Source organism: Nannospalax galili, unplaced genomic scaffold, assembly GCF_000622305.1.
Source record: "Nannospalax galili isolate Female #2095 unplaced genomic scaffold, S.galili_v1.0 scaffold377, whole genome shotgun sequence".
Lineage (NCBI taxonomy): Eukaryota > Metazoa > Chordata > Mammalia > Rodentia > Spalacidae > Nannospalax > Nannospalax galili.
The window spans coordinates 1,677,431-1,689,454 of record NW_008341187.1 but is presented as its reverse complement, the minus strand read 5'-3'; the positions used below and the strand labels follow the sequence as shown (position 1 = coordinate 1,689,454).

The following is a 12,024-nucleotide window of genomic DNA, read 5'->3' as shown; positions in this document are numbered from 1 at the left end:
TTGTTGTTATGTTTTGATCTTAATTCAGCATATGTAAAAGAGTAAGGCTAAGGATGTAACTTGGTAGAGCATGTGCTTAGCATGCATGAGGCCCCACACTCCTCCCCTGTTTCATCCCCAGCACTGGGAAAAATAGGGAAAGGAAGGAGGTGGGAGAGGAAAAAGGGGGGAGATCATGGAGCCGTGAAGATATTCAGATTACTCCTGCCACTTTCCAGTGGTGCTTAGCAAGCTGCTTCTGTATTTCAGTTTCCTTGTCTGTTTGAATGGGGGATGATACGGTATTATTCATGGATCTTAAAGAGTTTGCAGTCATGCCCAACACAGAAAATACTAGATAAATGTGTGCTGTTACATACTCAAATTCTTGTTAGTCCACATCCATGCCTATTGGAAAACATTGAAACACTGGTGATGGCTCATGCTGCACTGAGAAGCCTGCTTATGTAGTTCTTCATTACATTTTAGCCTAAAAATGATACCATGGGAATGAAAAATGACAGTGAAAGGAAGATTTTCTCTAAAAGCAGTATTCCCCAACAACATTTTACACTGCTCATATTTGTTTACTGATAGGGGAAAATTCAGTACTCTAAAGATCAACTACCTTTTTTTCTTTGTTATTTTAAGAAGAAAACAGATTGGGTCAAAAGAAACTATATTACTGTATGTTTTCTTGGTTTTGTATATTGCCGATTTTAATACTTTGTATTTTTCTAGAAGGACCATGTTTTTTTTTCCCCAGTTTCTTTAAAAATGTAATCTGTGAACTTGTGGTTATAAAAAAAAATACTGATTAATTATATTGATATGTAACAGACATTATTCTAAGTCTCAAACTCAGTCAAAGGCCTGCATTTTATATCAGGTCATCAGAATATTTATTAGTTAAATAACCTCAAAGTTTCTTTAAAAAAACCACTCACACATGGTAAACTGCCTTAATGGGATTGATGCCAGCTTTGGTCGTCCAGGAGTGGAATGCTACTGTCAGCACGACAGTGGAGCAGCAGTGATCCAACTCCAGTTCCTGACTAATGAGGTTAGTGAATGGTGTTTATCTCTCTTACATAGAGCTGAAAATAGACCATTAGCTAGTTTTTCAAATTGCTTGTATACACTCAAACTTAAACACTTGAAGAAATAATGTAATTTCTCATGAGTCAGAGGCAATAGTAATTTATTTTAAGGTGCCACTATAGTTACGCATTATTTTTTCCCAAAATAGTGTTGCAAAGAAAATGGTATAGGTAAAAAATTTTGATACCTGATGCTGTATTTAAGTTTCAGTTACATAACATAAACTGTATTAAATAGTTTTTAAATAAGCAATTTATTATAGGTAACAGAATGTTCTTTAACAAATTGCTTCAAAATACATCCAGAGAAACAGAAAATGTTTACTAATTCAAGTTGTGTTATTTATTCTTTGAAATTGTTGGTAATGCTTTTTTTTTTCTAAGAGCATGAACACAGGAAACACTGCTTACAGAAAAACTACTTGAGAAAAGGCTCTGCACTGCTTAGATATGAGAATAGTTTGTGGGCATTCCTTTTGCCCCAAATGCTTATGATCTATGGAATAAATCCCTGAATAAATAAATATGAAAGATGGGCTAGATAGATAGCTCAGTGGGCATCTTAATTTAATACATTTAATGAATTAATAAATTTAGATGTCTTACTAAATCAACCTCTACTCTAGAGATTGTTAATCTTTTTTACATATTGTCTCTTCTGGAGCTTTAGAGAAAATGTGCTTGCATAGAGCTTCTTACTCTCAAATTGTGATTGTTGGGTCTGGATGAGACTGAGCCACTGGCATCGTTCTTGGTACTGCTAGTCATTTTCTTCCCCACAAATAATAATATAAATTAATTCGGTGTTTTAACTTTACCAGTTAGATTTTTCAACTACTCAGACATTAAATGCTATCTTTGTTCTTGCTTGAATTATAAACTAGATATAGGATTTTCATAAGTATTTGTTTTAAACTATATGAAATGTGATCATTTCACTTTATTTTGTATTTGGCTAAGGAATGTTCTATAATAATGACCAAGTGATTTCTGGTCTAATTTCTTAATAATTTTGAGGCTTTTAACCCTATTTTCCTACTAAATCCTAGAATACCTTTTGATTATAAGATGTTAAGTTACCAAAGAGGTTAAAACATTAGTTTATGTACACATACAACACTCTTCTACAACTGCTGTGTAGAATTTGGGTGAGGCAAATGTTTCTTATAACTAAATCTATTTGGAAAAATGTTTTGAAATTTAAGAAGACTTTTTGGCAGTTATTTGGCAATATGAATGCTTACCAAGTATATCATGTATCAACTATATTTTCAAGGGAGCCCTTGTGAGTGCCTTGGCTGATGACACCTTACACTTGTGGAATTTACGTCAGAAAAGGCCTGCAATACTACATTCACTTAAATTTTGCCGAGAAAGGTAAGATTCTTTTCCTACAAAAAGAACATTTGCTATTCATTTTGATGCACTTCCTCTGAAGTATATTTTTTCTGATGTACTTAATGAAGACGCTAAGTAATTTAAATTATACACAATGAGATCAAAGTCCTTCCCTTCTCAGAAGGAACCACATTCTGTTGTTTTTTTCTAGAAATAGTTATGTTGTAGGTATAAATGCCAAAAAATTTCTAGATAGCTTCTTTTTCAGTAAGAGGCTGTTGCATAGACTTTCTGGTTTCTCTTGATGACATACGTGATACGTTATTTTGTCAACACATTTAGATCTTCCCATTCTAAAAGGGAAGAATAGAGGCATAGTGGGGGATTCACTGGACAGCAAGACAGAAACCTAGCAGAGAAAGCATGATCCTGCAGCTCTAATGTCTGGGAACTTACTTTCAAAGGGCTTAGATGGCTCAGCCCCTACAGCTTTGCTGTTGCAACATACATCTCTCTCTCGGGCCAGTACCACTGCTTGTATGCAGCTCTCCTTGGCAAATGTTCCACAACCCTGGCATCTCCAACATCTTGGGGTCTCCAGTGAAAACCAGGCTTGAACTTCACAGCTTCACATAGTGGTCTCCCATGGCCTCATTCTCACAAGGACTCCTGTGCCTGACATTGCCTGGCCTCAGCAGCTCTCTGAAACTGTGGAAAAAGAATAAATAACCCTCTCACTCTTTCATCTTTTATGCATCTAAAGCCAGCATCACATGAAGCATGCTGCCAGTTTCCCTGAGAGGTTAGTGTGGACCTTGAGCCACTTTACCCACATTATAATCAGCTCCTGTCTGTTGCCCTTTTCTAGGAATAGAAAACTTCTTAGTTCTTAGCCTAACTAAGTGGGGTCTTGCCCTTAGGATCCTCTTTCCATTGCTCAAGTGAAAATCTTGAGGACTCTCCTATTTTTTAATTTTATTTCATTATTATTTGTTTTGTTTTGTTTTATTTGAGACAGGGTCTCCCTGTAGCCCCAGCTGCCCTGGAACTCACTACGTAGAAGAGGTTGGCTTTATCTCACAGAGATCTGCCTACCTCTGCCTCCCAAGTGCTGGGATTAAAGGCATGTACCACCCTGCCCTGCCTTTGAATCCACTCCTTAATGGGTCTAATCTCATCAAAGAGAGCCTTTCCTCCTCCAGCTTGTGCCTTTCCACTACATTATTTAGCTTCCCAGTGTTCTTTTCTCACTCCAAACTATACATTTTGTATTTCTTTCTGCCCCACTTATTCTTTTTCATTGACAATCAGGATAATATTCACCATTAATAACCATGCCACCAATTCAACATTAGGCTGTCTTAAAATTCCTCCCAATTAATTTCTCAAAGAAATTAGTTCATTATGTTTCAGTTTAGCCTCAGGCAAGCTCTTAGGTTGTAAGTAGACAGTAGCCATGTGCTTTGCAAAAATATCCCAGTTGCTGTTTAAGTCCTTGTTTCCATCTCCCTCTGGAACATCTTGAGCTGGGCCTCTACTAGAATGGCCCACTAGGCTCTGTTTACAGCATTAACCACATTATAGTCTTCATCACAGGCATTTATATAATTTTCCTGCTGTGCATTTTCCTTTACTGTGATGTTATGTTGCATGTATGTCTCTGTGTATACATATAAATATATCTAAAAGATAAATGTAGAATAGTTTGGTCTAAGAAATCTCTCCTGATATGATGTGTGAACTTCAGGCATTGATTGAAAAGGTCTTTGTCCACATTTTATTAAGCATTATTTTCCATATGTTCTCAAAAAACTCTTGGTTCCATTTTTATCCTTCATCTTTGATTCATACAGAACTCAATTTTCACATGAAATATGAATAAGGATATAGTCTTTCTCCTCCATAGTTTGTGAGACCATTGTGCTGTGTGTGTGTGTGTGTGTGTGTGTGTGTGTGTGTGTGTGATTTAAGTAGTTGGCATTAGAGACATAACCACTTCTTTTGTCCAAGTGGTAGGCCTTACAAGGTTCTTGTTTTTATAAGTGTAAGTTAGCTTGTCGGATTTTATCTACAGGTCAGTCTGTGGTCTGGGCTTCTCCCCAGTAGCCTTTGACAGTAGGCCAGGCAAGCCGAAGGGACTTCTGAAAATACAGCAACTCATGTATTCCCACCAATTCCAGGGCATATGTGCATCCTGGAAGTGGGAGGAAACAGAGACCAGATCTAGCAAGAGGTCAGTAACTATTTGCTGTTGTCTGTATCTTGCCTGAGAACATAAAACTTGTAAATGACTTCATTTGAATCATTTGAGTCATAGAAGAGCAGAAGTGAAAGAGAAGTTAACAGAAGGGCAAATGGGGAAGAACAAGCAAAAATGGAAAGATTCACTTGTTTTCTACCTCCTGAGAATTACTTACCTCAACTTCCCCAGGCAAGTACTAATGAGGCCCTGACCCTGCTTAACTTCTGAGATCAGAGGAGATCAGGTGTGCTCAGAGTGGTATGACCATAGACTTGCCTCAACTTCTGAGCAGAGTTCTTTAATCTGTTTGCTAGTGGAATCTCAGGAGGAGCTCTCTCAGCCTCAGTTGCTGTAGAATGCCTGTAGATGGGAAGGACAGCTGATCCTGGTGCGTATACCCTCATCAGGGTTGTACCACCACCTGTTGGAATGGACCTGAAGATTAGCAGAATGGTTGTCACACGGGGGTAATTCTGCCACCAGAAGGCATTTAGCAATGCCTAGAGACACTGAAAAGGTAGGGGGACAGGTACTGCTTTGTGATAGTGAGTAAAACCCAGAAATTCTGCCATGTCTGCCACAGGATAGTGTGCACAACAAAGAACTAGGTCATCCAAAAATCAGAACCATCAAAGTTAAGAAACTCTGACCTCTAGCAGATGAAAATTATGTTATTTGGTAAATGTAGTGATAGAGAAGTTCTTGGAAACCACCATTTACTAGAATATGATCAGGAGCAAGAATTCTAACAAAAGAATGTCTCCGATGCCTTATTTGTCTGTTTCATAGCCATATTTTTCACTGGGAACCGGAATGTGGCAATATATTGTCCAGGTTCACAAGCATTCTCAGTATGAGTTACTGTGCTAAACATTCATAAGAACCAGACCTTGCAGGGTCCCAAAGCTAAGACCTGTTAATGGTCAGATGTATCAGCTCAGTAGGACAGTGTTACTGTTTAGATATGTAGTATCTTCCACCCATCCTAGCATCCCAGAAGGCAGGTCTTGAGTTGGTGGCTTTGTTTTGGGATGTTCTAGAAGCTAGGAGGTGGGACCTAACCGAAGGAAGTTGATCACAGGGTCAGGTGGGGGTGTTCTTGGTATGTCATGCCTCTCTTCTTACTTCCTGGTGTACTCTCTACCTCCTGTTCACATGAAATGAGGAATTTTCTCTTCCCATTCTCCTGTAGCTATCGTGTTTTACCTAAGTACATGGGGCCAACCAAACATGAACTGAACCCTGTGAAACTGTTGGCTCCCAGCAGCCACCAGTTGCCAGTACTTCCTCAGGTAGGGTTGGTGTTTCTTACCCACATCACCATGTCTGGGCTGGGATTTTGTCTGACTTGAGCTTAGGTGGGACTTGTGCATGTTTGTCACCATTGCTATGAGTTCATATAAGTAACTTCCTGGCTATCTGGAAAACTGTTTCCTTGTGTTCATCTATCACTTCTGGCTTTTGGGATCTTTCCACCCCCTCTTCCGCAATGATCCCTGAGCCTTGGGAGGCAAAAGTTTGATATAGGTGTCCTATTCAGGGATAAGCAGTATGCATCCTCTTAGTCTCTCACACTGGCCAGTCATGGTTTTCTGTGATAATTGCCATCTGCTGCATAAGGAAGCTTTTCTGCTGAGAGTTGAGAGATGGATTAATCTATAGATATAGTAAAAAGTCATTAGGAATTAGTTTAACATTATACCTATTTAGCAAGGTAATCATATTAGGTTCTCCCCTGTGGCCTGTGACATACCTAGCCTCAGGTTTCTAGGCCTGATACCAAGGTCAAATATGGATGGCTCCATCCTATGAAGCAGACCTCAAATCTAGTTAGAAAGTAGTTGGTTATGCCTATAATATTCTTGCCACTATTGCAGTGGTTTGCCTGTCTTACCATGCCAGTTGTAGCTAGCAAGATTCACAGCTGGACAAAGTTGATGATTAATCTTCCCTTCGGGTACATGCATAGCACCTTCCAGCACTATGAAACCTAGCTAGTAGAAGTGAGGTGCTGAAGTCAGCACCAGTTTTATTTCTCCTTGTTTGTTCTACAGCTCATGTATATAGTGTCTTCAGCAATAGGGGCTGACCATCCAGGTCTGGTTGGTAATCAAGACCACGGGCAATGCCCAGTACTGTTTGGGGGTCTATAGGATGCTTAGTCCAAAGCTTTAGATGGTAGAGTCAGTTCCTGGCATTGGCTTTTCATTTTACTAGTTTATGGTGACTAGAAGTGGCAGTATCCTGCTGTTACAAGGTAACTCCTTTTAATCTCTTTTCATAATATATAATGTGTATACTTTAAGAAGTTTCTATGGTGGTTGGTTTCCATATGGATTTTTTTGAAGGCTTTCAATGTTAGTGATCCTTCCTCATGGAGTATGATCCTTCCTCTTGGAGTATGTATCTTTAAGACAAAGAATGCCAAGGATAGCTGGCAATTCGAGAAGCTAAAAGGGCATGTTACAGATTCCTCCCCAGTGCCTTCACAGAGCCCTGTTGACACCTTGATGCATCTTGATGTCTGACCTCTAGCTTCAAGAACAGCAAGAGAATAAATTTCTGTTCAAAGACACTTTGTGGTAATTTATTGTGCCAGTTCTAGAAACCTATATATAGCCTTTGGTCTTATTGCTTGGTACTGGCAACCATGTTATGTACTATTGAGTTTATATGTGTAAAGAAGTTCTCGGCTTTGATCGAAATTGAAAATTTGATAAGTAAAATTCTACCTGACACTTGCAAAATATGTTGCACTTGGCTTGCACTTTGATTATTTCTCCTCTGAAGGACATTTAATTAGGAAGAAGTCATGGCTTGATACATAGCTACAACTACCTCCTGGTTTTTTCTCATCACCATGAATTAGCATCACCAGTATTCTCAGCAATTGTAAATTTTCTGTGTGTTTTGAAATAACAGTATAAAAAATCATGGCTGAGGATTGAAACACATAGACTTTCCTATTTTGGGTCTAATGGTTTTTCTAATATTTATATATCTTGATTATATAGTTCTTTATTGCTTATGAAACTTTCATGTAGTATTATTCTCAGGAATTGAGAAAAATTTTCCTTGCTGAAATGTTTTAGAAAGATTTTTCCCCTCATAAATTATATCAAACACTGGAAGTTGATATTGAAATATATTTTAAAGAAGATTTTTTTTAAATTCTAGTATTCAGATTTACACTTTAGATAAGGCTGTTTCATCTGATGATTATGATGGATGCATCTTTTTAATTTAAGAAATAACATAAAGACTGAGAGAGATGGCACATGCCTTTAATCCCAGTACTCAAGGGACAGAGGCAGGCAGACCCCTATGGTTTCAAGGCCAGCCTGGTCTATTAAAGGGATTTGGAGGACAGCCAAGATTACATAGTGAGACCCTGTCTCAAACAAACAGAGACATAAAAAAAGCATCCTAATAATGTAACATAAATTATGTTAATAATTAGAATTCATTTTAGCTTAAATATCATGGAAGAATCATTGATATTTAATAAAAATCGCTTAAGAAAAGAACTATTTGGTTTATTTAGGTACTAACCCAGTAGTGAGAGAGTGGACACTCCAGTGCACCACAGGACCTGGATGCTCTCCTAGCACCAGGCTTGCATAACAGCATAAATGTATTAGCAGAGACATGAAAGCTCACTTATATTACACTGTTATTTATTATAATATTAACCAATTATTGTGCTTTGCATATTTATAAAGCTTATAATTTCTCATTAGGTAGATGAACATGGCGAACTAAAAAGTGTAGAAGAACTTTTGGTCAAATGCCAACCTAAAAGTAATCTATACAGGTCTTACAAAGAGTTTGAATTAGTTCACTGCACATATTAAACAAGAAGAAATGAATTCAATTTGGACTAAAGATTTAGAGTTTACAGTTTCTGTTGTAATTGCATCATGTTGTCAAAATACTTTCCATTTTGTCACAGGGTCTTATGTAGCCCAGGCTGGCCTTGAACTTCTAGATCTTCCTGCCTCCACCTCACAGGTGCTGGGGATTATAAGATATGTACCACCATGTCAAACATAAAATACTTACCATGGAAAAAAGCTTAATGAAAAGGGTAAAAGCATTGGAAATTATAGAGATTTGATTGGATGAAATTAAGGCTATAAAAGAATTTGAGAATTATATCCATGGCTGTTAGGGAGATAGAAGTGACCTACTACTCTGGATCTAACTTTAATCCACAGAAACTATTGGTTATCAAAATGGAAATGGTCATCATTGGAGCTATATTCATACAGAATTTTAAGAGAGAGAAACAGATTTTTCAGTGGTAGAAGAAAAGAGTTACCCTTTGATGACCTTGTAGTTGTGAAAGAAAAGATGGTAAGAAAATTTCGGCTTACCTTCTGTGGTCAATTAAAAATTATAGCCATGAATTTTAGACAAAAAGAAGAGAGATTTTGAGACTGGTGTCATTACATTGGGACCTTCCAGTGTGTCACAGTATAAAGTGATTAGCTAAAAGGAGGGGCTATATGACCAAATGGGAATAAGAGAGTTAGGGTCTACTGATGAGCAGAATGAGTCCTGCCAGACAGCAGCACAGAACTGTGAAGGGCTGACTCCCCTTCCTTGTTTTAGTGTTTAGGCTTCTGAATGTGTTAGTTCAGTAGCTAGAGCACTTCCTGGCATGCTCAGGACTGAGTTCTGTACCCTGTGGCTGCCCAGGAGGGGCAGAAGTAGAAGTAATGCTGCTGATTTGAAAACTTAAAAAATTAAACATTTTGAAGCTAAGTTCAGTTCAGTTTTTCAAACATTGGGTATTTGCTGTGTGTCAGGTGTTGCGCTAGGTATAATAAGATGACTAAAATGTCAGTTACTTTAAACCAAGGACTGGGCATACATTTTAAATGTTTATATTAAAGTGTGGTGAAATAATTATCTGGTCCTTTTCAACAATGTTTTAAAATAAAAATTTGTCACAAGAATACAAACTAAAAGCACAGTCAGGTACCTGTCAGAAAGTCTAACAGGTTCTGTAGATTGTATGAAGGAACCAAGTTTCTCACCACCTGCTGGTGGGAAGAAAGTGTTACAGCCACTCTAGAAAAATCTGTGACCGTGTCCCTATTCCAGAACAGTTAGTCCTAAAGATAAAAGCTAGGGCAGGCAGGATGGTAAGATGGGTCCTAAGTGTCTGTCTGCCACCACCTACTCTTCATTATTTAAATATATATTCATCTAACTGAAAGTGTAATTAAGCTCCCAGTTTAGTTGACTTTAAAAGTGGGAGATTACCCCGGTGGATTTGATCTAATCAAGTGAATCTTTTAAAGAACCTGGATTCTTCCTGGTGTAAGGTTCAGAATCTAAGAGGTATAGAGGGAGCTGTTCCTTTGCTGGCCTTGAAGGTAGTGGAAGGAGTCACATTTTAAGAATCTAGTGGAGATCAAAAACATAGACTCATCCCTACAACTGCAAAAGCTGAATTTTACTAGCAACCTGAATGAGCTTCCAGAAAGGTGTGCAGGAATGCAGCTTGGCTGCCCAATAACCTGAATTTCAGGCTTATCTGTTCCTAAGCAGAGAACCTCCTCGTTACGGGGTCTGGACATCTGACCAACTGAAGCCAGTGAGTTTGTTACACAGCAATAAAAAATTTATACTGACTTTGGTGTGTGGAAGTGGTGTCAGATAGCAAGGAAGATGTGTTCTGAGAAATGAATCCTTTGGTGATTTCACTTTGCAAACATCTGTTGTATTGCTTTTCCTAGGAAGATGTGAGCAAACATGCTCAACCAATATAGGGCACAAGTGACAGAGAAGGGACAAAATTCCATCTGGGTCAAGCTTGTTGAAGCAGTGATTGTAGGCTTCCTTACAGGGGCGTGGGTGAAAGAGTTACAGGAATGTGAATGCTCTCAAAACAGCCGTGTCATGGAAAAGCCCCATCCCAGCAAGAGTGACAACCTCCTGATAGTTGTACAGATGGAATCCTCCATGTAGTTAACGCTCTGCCTCCTATCTCCTTAGTACCTCCCAAGACCACTTGCTCCGGGGACAGGACTATGAGTGGTAGAGATGGACAGGATGGGAGGAGTGGTTATAGTCTCAGGTGAGGATAAAAGGGCTGAGCTTGGGCAATCACACCTGCTCTAATTTCAAGATGGTAAAGCTGTATCACGTCTAGAGAACAGTATTCCACAACATCATTGTAGAGTACACCAAAATAAGCTTAGGACTGCCATGGCATTACCAGGCAATAAAGTCTTACATTGTGCATGTGTTTGTTGACTCCTAAATATTTTGGAAGTGGCTTTTGAATGTGGCATTGGGTAGAGAAGGCTTGCATTTTGAGAAACGTAACAGAAAAGCCTTCAGTTGACCTAAACAGGCTCTTTGTAATCTTATGCTCCTGTCTGGTCATGGTCAGTAGAGCTCAGAATAGAGTGAAGAACTTGGTGTTACAACCTGGAGAAAGTGGTTCTTTGTTGTACAGTGGTAGAAAGCTTAAAGGAATTGCCATCTTTATAATACATAAATGATCAGCTTATGCATTTAGTTGAGAAGATGGCCCAGGAGAACCCTGAAGGTGTGATCTCATATTCTTTCCTTAGGTAACATGCAAAAAGAGCAAATACGTTGAAGGAAGAATTATGAAAGGAACCAGGACTTGAGTGGAATTCTCCTTGTATAGGTGGCAAAAGAGTGTTCCTCTAAAAAAATGTGGCCTAGAGAAAAATAGAAGATTATAGTTATACAAAAGTTATCCCAACTTCTTAAGAATATTCATTTTCACAAGAGGTTCTTTTAAGAAAGTCAGGGTAGCTCCAGGGAGCTCAGCTAAATGTTGACCCTGTAGGAGTTTCTCATCCACAAGCAGGAACCATGGCAGGAACCTAGGTGGAGAGGGGTTGTCCCCAGAAGACTTGCGGTTCAGTTCTTTTCTAATGGAAGGAAATTTATTCAAATGCCCAGTGAAATTTATTGAAATGCCAAGTCTCTTGGGAAAACAGAGTCAAAACATTGCCAGGAGACAGAAAAAGTACAAAATTAAGGGAGCTGGCCTGTACTCTGCTGCAAACAACTGCTTCTTTTCAACCCTGGTTCTTACTCAGATTTTCTTCCTTCACTTCCTTCAGTAAGTTTATGATCCAGAGCATCATCTGTTTCATGATTAGAGGCTTGTGCCCCATTGTGATGAGTACTTACATTCATTTTTTTTGCTCACTGTATCTCTTTATTATATTTTATTTGTATAATATAGTTCATTAGAAGTTGGTCTGTTTAGGCAACTCAAAATAGTTCATGTAATATTAGTTCTACTGTTTTCTTGAGATCTGATTTACTAATACTGAGTCTCACATCTATGCTTTCCCTACATTTTTTTTT

At 38.4% G+C, this 12,024-nt stretch overlaps 1 protein-coding gene across 6 annotated transcripts in view; it reads left to right on the top strand.

Annotated features, from left to right (window-relative positions):
* The window catches only part of Stxbp5 (syntaxin binding protein 5), a 175,193-nt gene that overhangs the window by 46,826 nt on the left and 116,343 nt on the right, over positions 1–12,024 (top strand). For all 6 annotated transcript variants that reach the window (XR_003850096.1, XM_029565170.1, XM_017799044.2 and 3 more), the window contains exons 3-4: positions 961–1,042; positions 2,356–2,456. Coding sequence is in view for 5 of the 6 variants with exons in the window: in XM_029565170.1 (XP_029421030.1) it covers positions 961–1,042; positions 2,356–2,456 (183 nt within the window). In the remaining variant the exon portion in view is untranslated. The remainder of the gene's footprint in view (positions 1–960; positions 1,043–2,355; positions 2,457–12,024) is intronic.